The 22,285-nt window shown below is 38.6% G+C and overlaps 1 protein-coding gene and 1 gene segment (V, D, J or C); both read right to left on the bottom strand.

The window, feature by feature from the left end:
* Nucleotides 1-2,799: 2,799 nt before the first annotated feature.
* LOC129408735 (low affinity immunoglobulin gamma Fc region receptor II-b-like) lies at nt 2,800-9,683 on the bottom strand. Its single transcript, XM_055153091.1, has 5 exons — nt 9,645-9,683; nt 7,637-7,891; nt 4,294-4,548; nt 3,832-3,966; nt 2,800-3,065 (listed from the first exon to the last, which is right to left on the bottom strand). Exons 1-5 carry the CDS (start codon nt 9,673-9,675, stop codon nt 2,800-2,802), a joined length of 942 nt encoding a protein of 313 aa, XP_055009066.1. The 5' UTR covers nt 9,676-9,683.
* A 2,461-nt stretch (nt 9,684-12,144) lies between these two features.
* On the bottom strand, nt 12,145-12,912 carry LOC110173020 (Ig heavy chain V region 1-72-like). The segment is given in 2 exon segments: nt 12,145-12,742; nt 12,821-12,912. Coding segments are annotated over 2 exon segments (366 nt in total).
* Nucleotides 12,913-22,285: the final 9,373 nt, after the last annotated feature.

Genomic DNA, 22,285 nt, shown 5'->3' with positions numbered 1-22,285 from the left:
GAATTAACTCAATAAACAGGTGTTTTTACACATACACAGACAAACACGCACACATACTTTGAGTCAAATTATGTATGCAGAAAACTGAGTTATAGTTATATAGTTTTTTGCCATCCAAACCCATGAGGACTTTTTGATAAAACCCAAAAGGAGTAGAGTAGTTTCTCTAGCTGGGATTTAGGCATTACAGGAGTCCAAACAGAAGAGCATTCAAGATTCAGTCAGCGCATCTTGCAAGTCCTGGAGAACAGTGCACTGTTCAGTGATGATACCAGTGTCCTCCGTGTTGTCATCCAGCCTCCCTCCTTTGTGACTGATGTTATACACTCCCATATCCACCTGCTCCAGGTCTCCATCGCATTCACATCCTGAAAGTGACAGAGGAAAAGCTATTGAATATAAAATAAATTTAATTACATCTACATTCTTACCACCACAGATGGTCAGGGATTCAAAATCATACTTTAAAGCAGTGGTCCCCAACCTTGTTTGCGCCACGGACCAGTTTTATGTCGGACAATATTTTCACAGACTGGCAGCATATACAAGGAGATGCGGTCCACGTGGCATACATGAGAAGACATGACGTATGGGAGCAGGTGCGATCCGCCTGGCTTAGTCCTGGTTACATCCTGTTTTAGTCCTGGTTTTAGTTCTGGTTTAGTCCTGGTTTTAGTTCTTGTTTAGAGGCACAAGAAACACGGCGTACACAAGAAGACAAATTATCATTTTTAAATTATTAATTATCACTATTATTTATTTAGGTGTGAGTTGTATTATTAGCTATTTCAAACATACATACTGTACATGAAATAAATCATTCAGCTGGTATCCATTGCCAGATGAAGGGCTTCTGACATTAAAAAAGCCTCCCATATTACTGTGCAAATGGATTGCTGTCATAGTCATCCAGAAAAAAAAACAAAATAACGAGAAGAGGTATGGAGAGGTAAAACTGTTCACTGTCGATTCTCAAAATTTCACATCTATCTATTAATGCAAGGAACGTCTGTCTGTGTCTCCTCCAGTTGGTTTCTGTGTTTGTCTGTTCCACGTATAACTCACGAACCACTCATCCGACTACTATATTTTTCAGACTATAAGACGATTTCAAGGCACAATAACAACAATGTTGAATTCTCTCGTCTATTTTCATACATAAGACGCACTGGATTATAAGATGCATTAAATGAAACAAACGGACGACACTTGAGACTGATCCCTTAGCCCAGGCGTCCATGATCCATTGGCAGATCGTGGCGTAATTCACCCGGGGTTGTATCCCTGTCTTGGTGAATGTGAATTATGAATGTGAATGTGGGTGGATAATTTATTTCCTGTGAGGAGGACTCAAATATAAATTGAGTAATAATGTGTTTAATCCAGCTTTGCTCATATTTGTTTACGTTACGAAACTAAACCTAACCTAAACCTGGTTCAGCTTCTGTTGGACTAAAGGACACGACTCAGTGGAATATGTGTGTTCTGTGACAGAGGATGTGCTGCTGCTGCTGAGTCTGTTCTGTGCTTCTGTTGCATTGGAGATGGTTCATGTGAAACTTTTCAGAGACTATAATACTTTGTGAGGCTTCTGACTACGGTAGCCTTAATATTCCGACAATCCATCAAGTAGTGCCGCTTCGTAGTTTACCAAAGTAAAACATTTTGACAGATTTTTGAGCGCCGTGTATCCCATAAAATCAGTTCTAGGCCAGTAAGCACAACCAGAATTAATACATAAGGTGCAGCAGATTATAAGGCACACTGTCGATTTTTGAAAAAATGTAAGGATTTTAAGTGCATCTTATAGTCCGAAAAATACGGTAATCTCAAATTTGGAGGGTGTTATCCTTATAGTATGGGTGTGTGCAGTGCCAAGTTTAATGTTGTTGAGGCAAACTTTTTGGAAACTTTTTGGAATCACGGACACCACGGGTCACAGGACACCACGGGAAATGTATCCAGCAACAACTTCTGAAATTATCGCTGGCTACACTTGGTATCCATAAGTCTTCTACAGGCTGTGCACTAGTTAAAATAAATAAATAAAGCTTCATCATCACCTAAACACAGATTAAAAACTGTTTTTTTTAACAAGTGATGGGTAACTTCCACATGCTTAAGTACTTCACTATTGTATTTAATCTTGTCACAGTAAAGATGGCCTTACACTGTGCCGTCTTTGGGCCGAACAGTTTAACAATCGGGCAAAATTTCGGCTCTTGTGCAACGTGCAATGTTGTGCAGTGTACAGGGCGTTAAGATTACCTGCTCATGATAAATGAAACAGCTGATCATATGGGCACAGGGAGATCAGACATGTTTGATATTTATGGTGAGTCGTAAGGTCCAAGTGCTGCTGTAGCCAAGGTGAGGGCAGTGTGTGCAGGTAAAATCCAGCTTGAGGCGACGTAAACACAGCTCCGGTGGCTAGAACGAGGACGAGATGAGCTGGGACAATAAAGACACATCTTCTAATCAAAAAACCGCACACACAAAAGACAGAAAAGTCAAAAGCCTCGGGTTTTAAACAAAGCAGTGCTGAAGTTAACTGTGCCAACAGAGCACCAGTCAAAAGCTTAGACGTCTTAAACTCATACAAAATCCCACAAGCTCAGTTTATGATGGTGGCAACCTTTCATGTCATTACTAACAGAATGGCACCAGTTATTTTGAACAAATCAAATTAAAATAGAAAAATAAAAACTGTGGTTTTCATTGTATTTGTAATAAAGTGAATTTCCAGCCAGTGTTTAACTCTTGGTTGGATGTTTTTGTACATGAGTTGCATTCTTGCTGTCACTGTGCTCTTCGGGCACAGTAGTAAACAGCAGTGTCTTCTGCTGTCAGACCTGTGATCTCCATGTACTGGGTGCTGCTGGGGACATATTCAGTCAGAGAAAATTGTTCTTGGCCAGCACTCATTCTGCTGATTCGCTGTAATCCTTGTCCTGGTCTCTGTCCAATGTTGTAGATTGCAATAGAATAATCAGATATGGCACAGGGCATCTTTCCATTTTCTCCAACTCTTTTCACCAAAAAAGTTGACTGCTCCAGTCTGCTTTCTGTCCACACACATATACAAGAAGAACAGATTCATTTAGAATACACAAAAACCTTTTCAAATCACAATTAAAGCCTTACAAGTATTTGTAGCTGTAAATAATATCAGTGGCAAAATGCACTCAAGACCTATAGGCCTTCAGCCACTCATATCTACAAATACAACTCAGTAAAATTGCCAAAGCGACCGTACACAGCCTTCCAGCCCCTGTAAACACCTCCAGAGGTGCACTGAGGAAGAGCCCATGACAGACACATGATTTGAACTGCCCATTTTTTAACACGAGTCGAACATAAGCGATGCTAAATATCCACTTCTCTTCACTGTGAAATCAGAAGTCTAACCGCTGTGAAAGTCTTAGAGCATAAATATATAAAAACCCAGAGGATAGTGGAGATGATGGTGGACTTCAGAAAAGTCACAGCCTCCCCACTATTTGAGCCTCATGACCAATGAACACTTTGGTGACTTGATCACTTTAAACAACTGTAATTAGCCTACTTGCACTTGACTACCCTACTGTATATTTTGTATTGTATGTTTTTTATAAGTTAATTTTTTTTTCCCCTTGTTTCAATGATGCCCTTATTTTGATGTGTGATTTTGGCAGTCCTGGTTTTAGGATTTATGGCAGGGCTATAATATCATTTTTTATATGTCCTGATCTACTTCTACATAGATTTGATTGGCCTCTCTCATACATACTGCACGTTCTTGGCCCCTAATTAGAAGAGTACAGAATAAAAATGTAATGAAGTATGTCTAACCTTTGTGTTTCCTCCACAAGAAAACAAGAATGGTGCAGAGCAGGGCCAAGGTCGCCGCGGTAACAGGAAGCACGATGATGATGATGAAGGAGGTGATAGAGGAAGCTGTTTCACTGAGCTGTGGGAGGCGCCCTGCTGTGAATGAATGTGTATGTATATAGATAGATAGAGAGAGAGAGAGAACCACAATCAAAGATCAACCATCAGCTGGATGTCCTTGCTAAGACTATGCAGGGGATGTAAGATTTTACAACAAAACGTACCTTCAGATACACAAATTTCAATTAATGAGGCACAAGGGCTCACAAATCTTATGAGTAACAGGATTAAACCAAGATCTAGGACTACACCAGGTCCTAACTTGAACCAGGGCTAAACCAATCTTAACTAGGACTAAAATCAAGACAAAATCTTGTCTTAACCGTAACATGGACCATGGTACTTGAACTTATTCTGACTGACCCGTTTGGAGCACATTTAGTTGACTCTCTGCAGACAGCTCCCCCTGGTGGCTGCATGTGTACAGTCCAGAGTCTGAGTGAGACACAATGGGAATGGTCAGGTCTCCGCTGGTGCTGTTCCCGACACAAAAACCGTCTTTAAAGAATTCAAACGTTCCTTCAGTTATTGGTTTGTCTGGGTTCCAAATGCAGCGAAGTGTCACTGTCTCTCCCTCTTTTACAGGCAGCACTGGGCTCTCCAAGATCACATCTCCAGCTAAAAACAGAACAGCAGGAGAACACGCAAGTTAAAGACACAGGAATTTGTTTTGTTGGTTTGAGTACTTCAGGCCCAACCACATAACTTCTTAACTGATTAAAGGTGAGATTTTTCCTTTTTGATGAGAATTCATTTAACACTAAGTTGGTTTACTCTGCCAACTTTGGTGCATTTCTGTTTCTGTTCTGTAATTAGCCTTAATAAATAATAGCCGTAACAAAGCATGAAGAAAGACTTAATCTAAGCCAGAGGTGTCAAACATACGGCCCGGACGCCAGATCCAGCCCTCCAAGACCTTTAATCTGGCCTACTGGCCTTTCTACTAAAATATTTTAATTATTTTCTATTAAAATATTGGTAATTTTCTGCACCACTTAGCATAGCAGCTTCTCCAGCGTCTCTGTACGTGGCCCCTCCCACCAGAGCAGCACAAAGGAAGACTTGTCTCTTTCCAAACACTCTTAAAGGACGATCATTTTGACTGTTGACTGTGACACCCTCATCAACAAAATGTCAAAAATGAGAAAAAGTGGATGCCAAGTGCAGGATTTTCCATGAAAAATGTACTTATTCCTATTTGCATTCAAGTTCATGTTAAAGCATTGTGTTGAAATTGCATTTTTCTTAAAGTTTCAGGTTGTTCATAATATTATATTTTAGAAAAGAGTTCATCAGTTAAAAAAGATTTCTGTAATAGATTTGTGTTTCTTTGCACAAATATTTGAACTTATTGTTATTTTTGGGGTATATATGCCTTTTTTTTTTTTTTTTTTTTTCCCCAACCCCTTTGGGATCAAAGTAGGTTGGATATGGCCCCTGGACTAAAATGAGTTTGACACCCCTGATCTAAGCCTTTGCTGGTCACGTGGGAGGGGCACCGGGGGCCGTCGCAGCTATCCCAGCATGGAATTCTGTAAACATAGGTCTCATTGACTTTTATAATCAGGAGCACATCAGTAAATATTAAGCAAAGTTTCACTGAGTAAAAGCAATTTTTTTGTCGCCATTACAAAGTTGGAGCTGTAGCACTGATCACTGTATTTGCCACATCAGTCTAATCAGGGTAATGGGGCAGGGTTTATGAGATTTATCTTCTTCCTGTCCCTTTCCTTCATGCAGCAAAGACAAAGCAAATAATCGTAGAAATATTTATTTCTGTTAATTTTCATATTTGTTGTTGTTGTTGTTGTTCTCTTTAAATTGATGCCAACAAAATAATAGCAGCAGCAATAAATTTAAAAAAAATAACAAATAAATACAGTGTCATGCATTTTAGGTTTATGCGGTGCTGGCCAACCATGAAAAAAATATTGTTTGTTTTTTGTTGTCATGCATACAATTAAATTCCCTAATTTTGTACAAATACGATAATGTTGACATTCCATGTCTCTGATAGGAGGCGCTATAGTGTTCTTCCATTTATTCCATTTCATATTCGATTACATTTACACTACAATCATGTAATTGTGATTTGGATTTGAGGTCTTTAGGCCAATGCCTGTGGCCACAACAAGTCATAAAAAAAAAACAGGAAATTAACGTGTTTTCCGCCCGTGTGCTATGGGCAAAATGCAAGGAGTATTCCAAAAATATCTACCATTTTAATGAATCTGAGCTCATTTAGACTAAAAACCTAAGAGTAGATTATTTATAAACATGCATTCAAATTGGTGACAGATTTTTTGATCCAATACGGTCAAATTCCTGTTCATAGGGATGTGTTCCAGGTCACGTTCTGGTATGTCTTATCGTTCTCACTCACTGTTCCATTGTCATGTTTTCCAATATTTTTCAATATTTTTGCCATCCAGTTGATCCCATAACCATATGGGGATGTTTCGTCAATGTTTAAGTGGTCAAAAATGCAATACTTTGGTTGGGGAAAAAATATTTAAGAAGAAACAGATGAAGAACAATGCTCCTTGCCAGTTTCTTCAATACTGAGAATTGAGGACTTTTGGAAACAAAGGTACACTATGTAACTTCTGGTGGTTGTTGGTCCAAAACCTTAAAGGGCCCATCTCATGTAAAATAAACTTTTCAGAGCTTTCTACCTTCTAAGAGTGATGTGTGGGCCTTGTATATGTAGCTGAAGTAGTTTTTAGATTGATTTGGCGTTTTTTTTTACAAATTGCAGCGTATTTCTGCCTCCCTCCCACGTAACAACGAACTAAACCTGCTACAACAATGACGTGGCCAGCTACACCTATGATGCGTTTGACGTATTAGAAAGCGCTTTACACCTGCCCCACTCCCCCGCTCCACTGCCCGGCCTCCACCCCGCATCGGCCAACAATTCCCACAGGAACATCTAAACAAAAGCGACAGCATAAGCTAATTGTTCTACACTGCAATGTACACGATATAATACGTTTATATACTAGCGTTTATTAATACTTTATCAATCAGTAATGTTCAGCTGATGTTGACGCGGTGCTTGCGCTTCGTGCACCTCAAAGTCCTCGTCCGATTCTGGGTCCAACACATGCGGCTGAACGCGCTGTATCGCCATGATGAATAAAAGTTTATTCCTACCTCTTATCAGGGTGCACGCCTGTCTCCCCCTCCCTCCCTGAGATGGGCAGAGGAAGAGCGACTCACTCAGAGCCTACGTCACATTCAGAGGGCGGAGGCTGTGTTTTCTCAGGACGGGCGGGGGGACGAGCGATAGTCGGCCTTTCATAGTTCCTGGTCTGTGACGGCCTCCAAGAAATCAATAAGATTTTATAACTATTGTGTAATGGATGTTCCAAAACCCAAATTGTGATTGTATATGTGCAGAAAATATAATGTGAATAGAGTTATTTTGCATGAGATGGGCCTTTTAAGCTTTAAAAACACATTTAATTCAATCTACACTATGTACAAACTATTTTAATAAGACCAGCAGGTGGCACACCCGACAGAACTTTTCAATTCAGAAAGTTTTAGGTTGTAAGTAATATGGAGGAATGGTAATTTAAAGTATTTTAGCGTTTTAAAGGATTTTACAACAGTTTGGCTCCAATAATTGTGAATAATAGTTAATTTGCTCACTGTAATTTTACAATAATCAACTAAATCTGATATTGTAACGCGTACTCACCAGTCACAGAGATGTTAACCGCAGCCCCACACTCGCCCTCTTCAGACTGGCACCAGTACACTCCTGCGTCTTTGTAGTACATGTTACTATTCATAAACCAGTTGGATTTATTCTGCGCTGGGTTTTTTTGGTTTGTGTGTAAACTCGTGTTCCTCAGGATGGTCCATTTGGATGCATTAGTCTTGTTTCCACAGCTCAGATACACCGTGTCATACTGAAAAAACTGCACGCGGTTTGGGATTACCCTCAAAGACACTGTAAAGAAAAACAAACGAATGAATGAATGAATAAAGCATGCCAATATACTTAATGCATAGGGTATAAATAAAGTAGTTAATCTGAATTATTCTTAAACTGTTTGTTCATTATCGGTGGTGGGTTGAGTAGCACAATATTGTACTCAAGTAAGAGTAACGTTACTTCAAAATAACTTCAAAATATTATCAGTAGTTACGTGCACATTATATTAATTCCTGCAAAGTATTAGTAGAAGTAGGCAATATTGATCAAAATAAATATTTTTCTCAATGAGATTTTGTCAAGACAGGAATGTGATAAAACATGTTTTTAATAATAATAATAATAATAATAATAATAATAATAATAACAACAATACATAAAACTTGTATAGTGCTTTTCAAGATACTCCAAGATGCTTAAAGGTTGTATAGAGGATTTTTTTTTGTTTGTTTGTTTCAAATTGTCAATGAAAGTTTAAAATACCATTACAGAGATGCAGCAGCTTTGTAATTATAATGACCAAAAAAAAAAAAAGAATGAAAATCTATCAACTGTGGACGTAGTGAGGCCAGATAAACATCAGCCAATAGACAAGGAGGCTACCTCATTTTCTATTGGCTGTTAGGTTGTCAATCAAACTCCCTCGTGTAACTGACTTGCCAGCGTGTGGGGATTACGTGGTTTATGCAGCGGTTCTTAGAGGCTTTTTCAAACTGTAGCTTCCTCGCATTTTGCACAAAGTTTGTTGTGATGGCGGACGAGAATCCACGACCAATTCGCCACAAAGAAAGTCCGTTTTTGAGGTCGCTGAAAGAAGAAGAGAAGGGGAAAAGGAGCAAAGCCAAACTGAGGTGATTCTTGGAGATTCCTTCCAGCTATGGCGCGAGTGAAGCAGACAAAGGGTCTAAAAACCGATGCATCTGTCGCTAAATTACGTCTAGACAGGTCACTTCAACAGTAATTCTAGAGTAAGGAGGCGGGAGGAGGCATTTCTACTGAGGGAGCTGTGGAGGAGGACGGTGGTGTCACGTATGCACAAGGACTGTCGCTGTACTTCTCTTCCCTTAAACAAATCCTCTGTACAACCTTTAAAGTTAAGAGACAAACAAAGGCAAACAAAAGAAACAAAACAGTTAAGGAAAGGTGGTTTTAAGGGCTTTTTTAAACATGGGGAGTGTGGATGAGTCTCTGATGTGTTTGGGGAGGGAGATCCAGAGGGAGGAGTTCCCCCCCCACAGGTCCTGTGTCCCAAAATTGAGCAGTTTTTAGTAGTAGCAGTACTAGATCATCTGCATACATTAAATGGTTATACAGATAATCAGCAGCAAAAGTTTTACATTCATTCAGCTGCAGAGACAGGTCATCAACATAAATATTAAACAAAAGGGGAGACAGGATTCCACCCTGATGAACTCTATCAGTTATTTATCCTTATTAGTCCGTACATCTCCAAAAGCTCAAAATGCACTGTTCCACCTGCTGTTGTTGTTGTTGTTGTTGTTTTTATTTCAGTACAGACTGACAGTTCCAGGTCTGAAATCATCCAAATGATTCTAGTGATGGTGTATAGAGTTTAAAAACACAGTGGGGCACTTCCTGTATTAGCACATTACATCACAAGTGTTTTCTGTTGGAAATAATTCATGTGTGAATGAAACAAAACAAAACTCTGTGTATGTTTTGAGGAGGTGACAGCATTCTAATATGACTAATAGCTCACAGGAGTCAATTTTGCATAATACAGGACCTGTAAAATGAAGTTTCTTACCTATGAAAGTGCAGAGCATGGCCAGGTCCATCTTAGTCTGATGTGATGGTAACTGTATTGTGGTTTTGTACAGGATGCTGAATTCTGTGTGATCTCACATGGCCTGCTTCTTATTTCCTGTCACATTGTTTGACCCTCCCACACAGAGGGCACACCACAGAATGAATCTTCTCCATTGTAATCATGAAACAGGGGCTATTATACTTCTATGGGGTGTTAACAGCTAACACATAACATATTTAGATCACCATGCTACTTACTGTCTTAAAAATGCTATATTCAACAAAAACAAATCTAAATAAGTTTTGCTTTTGATGTTCTGAGGCTCCCCTATCTTTGCTGTCCGCACTCTTCTTCAGAGCGCATCACATTACAGTCATCCTGCATTCCGCTAATTAAACTACTGCACATTGTATCAAGATTGTGAAGTTGTAGAGCAGTAAATGCATCTTTTGTGTTTCTGGCAATGATGAGCTTCAATAACAACTGATAATATATTTTATAATATTGTATTTTTTGTGCATTCATAAATGATTTTTGTAACAGCAAATAATTTGCAATTTCATGCAGTTAACTGAGGCGACTTTTAACATCACTGAATATCAGTAGGACACAGGATTAAAGCAGAACTAAACCAGGACTAAACCAGGACTAAATCATGACTAAACCAGGACTAAATAATGACTAAACCAGGACAAAATCATGACTAAACCAGGACTAAATCATGACTAAACCAGGACTAAAATCAGGACTAAGCCAGGACTAAAACCAAGTCAAAACCAGATGTAAACCAGGACTAAAATCATGACTAAAACCAGGGCTAAACCAGGTCTAAACCAGGTCTATACCAGCACTAAACTAGGACTAAACCAGGACTAAATCACGACTAAACCAGAACTAAATCATGACTAAACCAGGACTAAATCATGACTAAACCAGGACTAAATCATGACTAAACCAGGACTAAAATCAGGACTAAGCCAGGACTAAAACCAAGTCAAAACCAGATGTAAACCAGGACTAAAATCATGACTAAAACCAGGGCTAAACCAGGTCTAAACCAGGTCTATACCAGCACTAAATTAGGACTAAACCAGGACTAAATCACGACTAAACCAGGACTAAAGCAGGACTAAATCAGGACTAAAAACTAACTAAACCAGATCTCTAAACCAGAACTAAACCAGGACTAAATAAACCAGGACTAAATCATGACTAAACCAGGACTAAACCAGATCTAAACCAGGACTAATCTTGGACTTGAGAAAGAAAGAGAGAGAACTCCAAGCTCGATGTCTGTGCAAGACAGAATTCTGGTTTAGTCCCGCTCCCGCCCGCAAAGAATTGTAATTTTCATCTCCGCTTCAGCCCACATCTGCGATATTTTGTCCCGCCTGCAAATCCCGCACAATCGGGAGGTTCTCTTTCATAAGCGCTATCAAACACGGAGAAGGGAAAGGAATTGTCTAAAATGTGTACAAGATTAGACTACGTCCACAAATTTAGGCTGCTTAAAATGTTTTTATTAATGCCAAATCAAATATCCAGTATAAATGATGTATGATAGGCAAATATTAATCATTTGTGTATTTTACTTTACACATTTAATTTGCGGGACTGCAGTTTATCATCCCATCAGTCTCATTCCTCCCTGTGCAATGAGCTTTCAAAGTATGTCCCACGCCGCACTGTTTTGCATTGGGATCCGTGGGAGGACTGCGGGAGTGCAGTGCTCTACCCCGAGCCCACGGAGCACGGAATCGGCAAAGCGCAATCGTGCGACGGCTGCGCTTAGCTTCACGAGGTGTGGAGCTGTGCGCCAGTCCTGTCACCTACGATCACCCGACAGACAGTCCTGGTTTAGTCCTGGTTTAGTCCTGGTTTAGTCCTGGTTTAGTCCTGGTTTAGTCCTGATTTAGTCCTGGTTTAGTCCTGGTTTAGTCCTGATTTAGTCCTGGTTTAGTCCTGGTTTAGTCCTGATTTAGTCCTGGTTTAGTCCTGGTTTAGTCCTGATTTAGTCCTGGTTTAGTCCTGGTTTAGTCCTGATTTAGTCCTGGTTTAGTCCTGGTTTAGTTCTGGTTTAGTCCTGGTTTAGTTCTGGTTTAGTCCTGGTTTAGTCCTGGTTTACTGCTGTTTTAGTCCTGGTTCAGTCCTGGGATCAGTCCTGGTTCAGTCCGCCTGTGTCGTGCCTCACCTGTAGGCTTGTGGGCTGAGCATTGGACAGAATCTTACGACAAACCAAAAGGAGGGTTTGAATATAAATACCTTTAAAAACATGCATTCTTACTGTGAGCAGGGCCGCCTCTCCACAGATCAGACCTGTAACTTGGCCTGATGACATTAAATAACAACCTTGAACTCTACTGTTTGTAAAGAGCAGCAGGACCCACGCTGCTGCCACTTTGAGAAATAAAGCAGCTCAAAATAGGCGTAGGCAGTAGTGTAGGAGAGTAAAGCCCATGGAGCTCACATGTGAAATTAACTGATCATTTTTCCGATATCCATGCAGCCAGGAGGAATGGGGGAGTGCGACTTTAGTTTTCACGTGGTTCGGAAGGACGTCGTCAAGGTGGGGGGCAATTGTTGTCGAGGCGGCCGTCCTAACTATGAAGCGCTGTGGGGGAAAAATAAATAAAAATAGTTTGACTGAGACACTAAATTGACCAAAAATAAAAACTGCTAACTTATTTGTTTTAGTGTGAATTTTCAGCCTGTGTTTGAGAGGAACATGCACAGCAGCTCTTGGTTGGATGTTTTTGTACATGAGCTGCACTCTTCCTGTCACTGTGCTTGTCGGGCACAGTAGTAAACAGCAGTGTCTTCTGCTGTCAGACCTGTGATCTCCATGTACTGGGTGCTGCTGGGGACATTTTCAGTCAGAGTGAAACGTTGTTGAAAGGCACTGGCATAAATTGGTGAGTTACTTCCAGCGTTCATTCTGCCGATCCACTCGAGCCCTTGTCCTGGTCTCTGTCGTATCCAGTGCATGTAGAAGCTTGTCATAGAAAAACCAGATGTAACACAGGACATCTTCACACTTTCTCCAGCTCTTTTCACCAAAGAAGATGGCTGCTCCAGTTTGATCTCTGTCCACACACCTGCACAAGAAAAACATGAAATACACAAAACCACTTCCAACCACACGCACATGCACTAGATCCTACGTAAATACTTACCACTTATTGTAGCTACAAAGAGAAAAGTCACCAAAGTAACTGTTTCCATTATAAAATGTGTCACTTCTGTGCTTTGTGTTAAGTTTCCAATGTCACAAATAATTCTGTTGCAGAGGCACAAATAATAGGCCAATATAAAGAGAGTTTATTTGCATACATCTCCCTCTGCTGGACACAGACAGGAATGTGAAATGAAAACTTGAAAAAGGATTGGACCTACTTTTTCATTCAATGTTTGTTCTTTTTTTTTTTTTTTTTTTTACTTTATGTTTAATACTTTGTACACTGCAGAAACTGAAGACAGCAAATATATGAACTAAGAGATACGGAATTATGTAGCAAAGAAAACATGTTGAAAAGCTCTAAATATATTTAATATTTTATTTTAATTATATTCTAAAATGAGATTCCTTCTCTCAGTGAGCGTCTTGATGAACAATCCTCTAATGGTTTTCAGTTTTCATTAGCAGAATGAGTAAGATTCTCTTTGATATTTGAATAGTGTGTGGATATGAACATCATCAGCAAAACAGTGAAAAGAAATTAAATATTTTCTAAATGTTGAGTCGAGTGCTAACATACACAGGGAGAACAAAGCTGGTCATAAATTTGAGCCCTGTGGAAATTCACACATTAGTCTCTGCTGAATTTATCTTTCACAGAGAGACTAATGAAATTTAAATGTTTCACCATCAAATACAATTCATGAACACATTTTTGTGATAAATGCATTTGTATTAATTGTGATGTTTATACTGTATCATAAAAAACACAAATTTTGGTCTTTTACAATGACAAGAAAATTGTTGTATTTCTATGTGTCACACTGCCAGTGTTTGAAGTGGAGGGAAAACTCTGTTGACATATGTTTTTGTACAACTGTGGATGTGTTTTCTATCACTGTGCAGCGCGGCTATATCTTTGGCACAGTAGTACACTGCAGTGTCTCCAGGCTGCATGTTCTGTCCATTCAGAGTCACTGTTTTACTGGAGGAATCTACATTTATACTGAACTTATTCTTCAGTGAATCTTTGAGTGTTCCTCCACATCCAGCACAGTGACCTCCAATATATTCCAGTCCTTTCCCAGCAGGATGTCTGATCCATACTGTAGCGTAGCCATTAGAGTAAGTAACATCATAAGAGACAGTACAGGGGATGGTGAGAGTGTGTCCTGGCTGCACAGTCACAGAGGTTGGCTGTGTCAGTGTCTCACACTTCACACCTGTGGAGGACAGAAATGTGTTGAGGAGATGCTTCAATAACAGGAGCATTGTGTGGAAGTGGAGCTGATGTTGAGTGTGAAAGAGGAAAACTCACAGATCAGACAGAGAGCAGCCCACAGCAGAGTGAGTGTGTCCATCCTGAGACTGCACATGTGAGCGAGGAGGAGCAGCAGCACACTATGTACTGTACACACATTTACATCTGCTCTGCATACACTCCTCCTCTCACTGATTAAGAGAGAAAAAAAAAAAAGAAAAAAAAGTCAGTTTTCTACAAATAAATTAACCCATATGTAATCTTATCATTGTAATTTAATAGAATTGTTGTATCTTTTATTTATCTCCACTAATTATTTTATCTATTCTAGTCATGATTTTAATCTCTCTTTTTTAGTCTTTTTGTCTGGTGAACTGAAAGGTTGTATAGACGATTTTCCAAGGAAAGAGAAATACAGTGACTCTTTACGAGTACGAGGTTCAATAACTTTAAATAGCTTTAACATGATTTTACCTTATATATCATGTGTCCCTCAAATGCACAAGACATCTCCTCTCAAACATTTTCATAATGTTCAGAACAAAATATATAACCTCTTTTACCTAAAATAAGTAATAGTTTGGTGCCTGCATATTGAGGATGAGTTCTTCTCTCAAACAGAAAACACTCTGTTTCAACTTGTGATGTCACGTGGTGATACCTGAAGTGCTTCAATGTGTTTTTAAACTCCACACACCTTCACGAGAATCTTTTGGATAATTTTGGTCCTGTATTTGCCAATTGGCAATTTTGTGTAATACAGGACCTTGAAGAATCTGAAAAAATAAGATGTTTTCTGCTCTTAAATTGTGCCTAACTTTGTGATAGAATTCTCCCTAGAGTTATGTCATCAATAGAGAACTCTCAGAACAGACATTATCCCAACAAATGAAGTCAACATGAAAAAATCATAAAACCCTGTCATACTCACAAAAAACAAACATACACTACCGCTCAAAAGTTTTAGAACACTGTAATTTTTCCAGTTATTATTTGCAGCTCAAATCGTGCAAGTCCAATGAAGAGCTTGAAATGGTACAAAGGGAAGAACTGAACAGACAGAGGTTAAAAAAAGATAAAATATAACAAAACACAAGTCCAAGCTCTGCCAAAACTACCTCAGGAAAAAAGAACAGCACAGTCTCCAGACTTAAACCCCATCGAGTTAGTTTTGGGATGAACTGGACAGAAGAGTGAAGCAACCTACAAGTGCCACATATTTATGGAAACTTCTGTTACAGACTTGGGAAAAACTTTCTGAAGAATATTTGATTTCTGTTTTAAAAAGAATGAGCCACGAGTGTGTTCAGCTGTTATATCTGCCAAAGGTGGACACTTTCACAAATTGAAAGTTCAGAATACGTTTTGGTCAACAATAAACAGTAAAAAACAGTAAACATTTGGTGTTCTAAAACTTTTGACCAGTAGTGTAAATTATATCTGTATTTATATAATAGTGACTTAACATTCTTAAAGATATATTAGTGTGTATGTATCATGAAAGAGAGAGATGGGTGTAAAAAGGGTAGTACTGTCACACTCTCACATGGGCTTTATACAGACACACAGGAGCACAGCAGTATTTTGCTTTCACACTAACAGTGAGGAGCATCAGAGGGAGACTCAATACAAAATACATGTTTGAGTATGTGTGTGAAAATGTCAGTGTTAAATGATGTCCAACAGGTTTTGTTTAACTTCAGAACTTCTGATCATCACCAGTTGTTTTCACTGAAGGCCTGTGGTCACATGAAGTTTTTCTTATTTACTGTATTTAGATGTTTTTTTAGACATTCATCTTCTCCCACTTCATCCTGTTTGGTGTTGTGTGTGAGTGAGGTACAACAGTCTACAAAGACAAAGTAGGAACTTTTAAAGGTACTTCTCTAAGTTATACTGGAATTAAACCTAATTACAGTGATTTTAGTAGAAATTTCAAACAGCCCCTCAAGTATTCCAGTAAAAAAGTAATCTACACTCTCAAAATCCTGTGTAATTGTTCAGGTTTACAACTATAATAGAACTTGTGTTGGTAAAAGTGGTGCAGCCCTTATTGCTGCTCCTGAAAGAAAGTTTGCAGCTGCCTGTGTTTTTGTCACATAGATTTATCAAAGGGAGTTTAAGAGTTGAAATAAAACGCATCTGTTCTCTGTAACACGTACGACTGTATTATACAATTCTGTGGATTTAACTCAACATAAACAGCTCTACCAATTTAATATATGCAAATGCAACCACAACATGTAGAAATTATTCTATTATTAAAAGAGGAAGTTGATACCATATATCCAGCTGCACTTAAACAAATCCTAACACATGACTTCAGTGGTGTCAGAGCTCCTCCTCTAGTAGCTACAGTAAATAACACTGTGATGTGTTTTTGTACAGCTCTACATATACTTTGTGTGACTGTGGTCGTCTGGCACAGTAGTACACTGCAGTGTCTCCAGGCTGCATGTTCTGTCCATTCAGAGTCACTGTTTTACTGGAGGAATCTACATTTATACTGAACTTGTTCTTCAGTGAATCTTTGAGTGCTCCGCTACATCCAGCACAGTGATATCCAATATACTCCAGGCCTTTCCCAGCAGGTTGTCTGATCCATGCTGTGTAGTAGCCACCAGAAAGCAGTAACATCATATGAGACAGTACAGGGGATGGTGAGAGTGTGTCCTGGCTGCACAGTCACAGAGGTTGGCTGTGTCAGTGTCTCACACTTCACACCTGTGGAGGACAGAAATGTGTTGAGGAGATGCTTCAATAACAGGAGCATTGTGTGGAAGTGGAGCTGATGTTGAGTGTGAAAGAGGAAAACTCACAGATCAGACAGAGAGCAGCCCACAGCAGAGTGAGTGTGTCCATCCTGAGACTGCACATGTGAGCGAGGAGGAGCAGCAGCACACTATGTACTGCACACACATTTACATCTGCTCTGCATACACTCCTCCTCTCACTGATTAAGAGAGACAAAAAAAAAATCAGTTTTCTACAAATAAATTAACCCATATGTAATCTTATCATTGTAATTTAATAGAATTGTTGATCTTTTATTTATCTCCACTAATTGTATTATCTATTCTAGTCATGATTTTAATCTCAAATATTATATTTAACACAGAGCCGACAATCAAAAAATAATACATAAAATAATCACACCTCCTTCCAAAAAGAACTATTAATACATTAGTTTATTTATTTGAATTGTTTTTTTTTACTTTTTTAGTCTTTTTGTCTGGTGGACTTAAAGGTTGTGTGGAGGATTTTCCAAGGAAAGAGAAATACAGTGACTCTTTGTCCTTTTTCAGATGTTGACACCCCCCGAGGTACGAGGTTCAATAACTTTAAATAGCTTTAACATGATTTTACCTTATATATCATGTGTCCCTCAAATGCACAAAACATCTCCTCTCCAACATTTTCATAACATTCAGAACATAATATATAACCTCTTTTACCTGAAATAAGTAAAAGTTTGGTGCCTGCATATTTAGTCTGAGTTCTTCTCTCAAACAGAAAACACTCTGTTTCAACTTGTGATGTCATGTGGTGATACCTGAAGTGCTTCAATGTGTTTGTAAACTCCACACACCTTCACGAGAATCTTTTGGATAATTTTGGTCCTGTATTTGCCAATTGGCAATTTTGTATAATACGGGACCTTGAAGAATCTGAAAAAATAAAATGTTTTCTGCTCTTAAATTGTGCCTAACTTTGTGATAGAATTCTCCCTAGAGTTATGTCATCAATAGAGAACTCTCAGAACAGACATTATCCCAACAAATGAAGTCAACATGAGAGAATCATAAAACCCTGTCATACTCACAAAAAACAAACATACACTACTGCTCAAAAGTTTTAGAACACTGTAATTTTTCCAGTTATTGATGCAGCGCAAGTCGTGCAAGTCCAATGAAGAGCTTGAAATGGTACAAAGGGAAGAACTGAACAGACAGAAGTTAAAAAAGATAAAATATAACAAAACACAAGTTCAAGCTCTGCCAAAACTACCTCAGGAAAAAAAGAACAGCACAGTCTCCAGACTTAAACCCCATCGAGTTAGTTTTGGGATGAACTGGACAGAAGAGTGAAGCAACCTACAAGTGCCACACATTTATGGAAACTTCTGTTACAGACTTGGGAAAAACTTTCTGAAGAATATTTGATTTCTGTTTTAAAAAGAATGAGCCACGAGTGTGTTCAGCTGTTATATCTGCCAAAGGTGGACACTTTCATGGATCAAAAGTTCAGAATATGTTTTGGTCAACAATAAACAGTAAAAAACAGTAAACATTTGGTGTTCTAAAACTTTTGACCAGTAGTGTAAATTATATCTGTATTTATATAATAGTGACTTAACATTCTTAAAGATATATTAGTGTGTATGTATCATGAAAGAGAGAGATGGGTGTAAAAAGGGTAGTACTGTCACACTCTCACATGGGCTTTATACAGACACACAGGAGCACAGCAGTATTTTGCTTTCACACTAACAGTGAGGAGCATCAGAGGGAGACTCAATACAAAATACATGTTTGAGTATGTGTGTGAAAATGTCAGTGTTAAATGGTGTCAAACAGGTTTTGTTTAACTTCAGAACTTCTGATCATCACCAGTTGTTTTCACTGAAGGCCTGTGGTCACATGAAGTTTTTCTTATTTACTGTATTTAGATGTTTTTTTAGACATTCATCTTCTCCCACTTCATCCTGTTTGGTGTTGTGTGTGAGTGAGGTACAACAGTCTACAAAGACAAAGTAGTACATTTTAAAGGTACTTCTCTAAGTTATACTGGAATTGTACTTGATTACAGTGATTTTAGTAGAAATTTCAAACAGCCCCTCAAGTATTCCAGTAAAAAAGTAATCTACACTCTCAAAATCCTGTGTAATTGTTCAGGTTTACAACTATAATAGAACTTGTGTTGGTAAAAGTGGTGCATCCCTTATTGCTGCTCCTGAAAGAAAGTTTGCAGCTGCCTGTGTTTTTGTCACATAGATTTATCAAAAGGGAGTTTAAGAGTTGAAATAAAATGCATCTGTTCTCTGTAACACATACGACTGTATTATACAATTCTGTGGATTTAACTCAACATAAACAGCTCTACCAATTTAATATATGCAAATGCAACCACAACATGTAGAAATGACTCTACTACTAAAAGAGGAAGTTGATACCATATATCCAGCTGCAGTTTAACAAATCCTAACACATGACTTCAGTGGTGTCAGAGCTCCTCCTCTAGTAGCTACAGTAAATAACACTGTGATGTGTTTTTGTACAGCTCTACATATACTTTGTGTGACTGTGGTCCTCTAGCACAGTAGTACACTGCAGTGTCTCCAGGCTGCATGTTCTGTCCATTCAGAGTCACTGTTTTACTGGAGGAATCTACATTTATACTGAACTTGTTCTTCAGTGAATCTTTGAGTGCTCCGCTACATCCAGCACAGTGATATCCAATATACTCCATTGCTTTCCCAGCAGGATGTCTGATCCATGCTGTAGCAGTAGCTGCTAACATCATATGAGACAGTACAGGGGATGGTGAGAGTGTGTCCTGGCTGCACAGTCACAGAGGTTGGCTGTGTCAGTGTCTCACACTTCACACCTGTGGAGGACAGAAATGTGTTGAGGAGATGCTTCAATAACAGGAGCATTGTGTGGAAGTGGAGCTGATGTTGAGTGTGAAAGAGGAAAACTCACAGATCAGACAGAGAGCAGCCCACAGCAGAGTGAGTGTGTCCATCCTGAGACTGCACATGTGAGCGAGGAGGAGCAGCAGCACACTATGTACTGTACACACATTTACATCTGCTCTGCATACACTCCTCCTCTCACTGATTAGAGAGAGTCAAAAAAATTCTGTTTTTTACAAATAAATTAACCCATATGTAATTTTATAATTGTAATTTAATAGAATTGTTGTATCTTTTATTTATCTCCACTAATTCAATTATTTATTCTAGTCATGATTTTAATCTCAAATATTATATTTAACAATTAACAGCAATCAATAAAAATACATAAAATAATCAGCCCTTCTTCCAAAACAAACTATTAATACAATAGTTTGTTTATTTGAATCAAATTTTTGTCTGTTTTTTTTTTACTCTTTCTGTCTGGTGAACTTAAAGGTTGTATGGAGGATTTTCCAAGGAAAGAGAAATACAGTGACTCTTTGTCCTTTTTCAGATGTTGACAACCCCGAGGTACGAGGTTCAATAACTTTAAATAGCTTTAACATGATTTTACCTTATATATCATGTGTCCCTCAAATGCACAAAACATCTCCTCTCCAAAATTCTCATAACTTTCAGAACAAAATATATAACCTCTTTTACCTGAAATAAGTAATAGTTTGGTGCTTCAGTTGTTGATCCTGTAAGAATCTGCACTGTTTCTCAGTCCTTTATGTAGATTTTTTTCAGTTTTTCTGTGTATGCAGCCATGTTTGTTTTGGATTTTGCAACTATTTTTTTTAACACAAAATGTATAATGTTGTTTCCTCATCACAAACAGACCTGGAGTTGTGTTTTGTTTCATTCACACATGTTCAACACACAAACCCTGCATATTTAGACTGAGTTCTTCTCTCAAACAGAAAACACTCTGTTTCAACTTGTGATGTCACGTGGTAATACCTGAAGTGCTTCAATGTGTTTGTAAACTCCACACACCTTCACGAGAATCTTTTGGATAATTTTGGTCCTGTATTTGCCAAACTCTAATGAACAAAAGGTAAAAAGTAGCTGTGAATGAAACAAAACACAACTCCGGGTATGTTTTATGGCTTTGAGCTCAAAAGGATCAATTTTGTGTAATACAGGACCTTGAAGAATCTGAAAAAATAAAATGTTTTCTGCTCTTAAATTGTGCCTAACTTTGTGATAGAATTCTCCCTAGAGTTATGTCATCAATAGAGAAAGTTTTAGAACACTGTAATTTTTCCAGTTATTATTTGCAGCTCAAGTCGTGCAAGTCCAATGAAGAGCTTGAAATGGTACAAAGGGAAGAACTGAACAGACTGAGGTTAAAAAAAAGATAAAATATAACAAAACACAAGTCCAAGCTCTGCCAAAACTACCTCAGGAAAAAAGAACAGCACAGTCTCCAGACTTAAACCCCATCGAGTTAGTTTTGGATGAATTGGACAGAAGAGTGAAGCAACCTACAAGTGCCACACATTTATGGGAACTTCAGCAACAGACTTGGGAAAAACTTTCTGAAGAATATTTGGTTTCTGTTTTATCCAGCTGCACTTAAACAAATCCTAACACATGACTTCAGTGGTGTCAGAGCTCCTCCTCTAGCAGCTACAGTAAATAACACTGTGATGTGTTTTTGTACAGCTCTACATATACTTTGTTTGACTGTGGCTCTCGAGCACAGTAGTACACTGCAGTGTCTCCAGGCTGCATGTTCTGTCCATTCAGAGTCACTGTTTGACTGGAGGAATCTACATTTATACTGAACTTGTTCTTCAGTGAATTTTTGTATAAGTGTGTGTCAGTACAAGAAGAACAGTAACGCCCAATCCACTCCAGGCCTTTCCCAGCAGGCTGTCTGATCCAGTGTGTCCTGTAGCTGCTAACATCATATGAGACAGTACAGGGGATGGTGAGAGTGTGTCCTGGCTGCACAGTCACAGAGGTTGGCTGTGTCAGTGTCTCACACTTCACACCTGTGGAGGACAGAAATGTGTTGAGGAGATGCTTCAATAACAGGAGCATTGTGTGGAAGTGGAGCTGATGTTGAGTGTGAAAGAGGAAAACTCACAGATGAGACAGAGAGCAGCCCACAGCAGAGTGAGTGTGTCCATCCTGAGACTGCACATGTGAGCGAGGAGGAGCAGCAGCACACTATGTACTGCACACACATTTACATCTGCTCTGCATACACTCCTCCTCTCATTGACAAAGAGACACAGAAAAGTTCTCCTATGAGAAACAAAAATGTATTTGCATTTGACATCACTAATATCTAATATGAAGGATAAATATTTGTGTCTCATTGGTTTCATGCATTCTCATGAGAAGTACTTTTGACAGTGTTTCCACATCAGAAGTAGAAGAAAATCACACATTTAAATACAGTTTAAAAAGAAAGTATTATGATTTAATATTAAAAATCACATTCTATCATCTAAACACATGTTGTTGCTTTTTTTTTTTTGTTAATATTGTGACATTTGAATCAGTATTTA

Source organism: Boleophthalmus pectinirostris, unplaced genomic scaffold (genome assembly GCF_026225935.1).
Source record: "Boleophthalmus pectinirostris isolate CB_2022bp ecotype Guang Dong unplaced genomic scaffold, ASM2622593v1 HiC_scaffold_17, whole genome shotgun sequence".
Classification (NCBI taxonomy): domain Eukaryota; kingdom Metazoa; phylum Chordata; class Actinopteri; order Gobiiformes; family Gobiidae; genus Boleophthalmus; species Boleophthalmus pectinirostris.
Note: the sequence above shows the minus strand (reverse complement) of the source record. Positions and strands in the feature narration are given on the sequence as shown.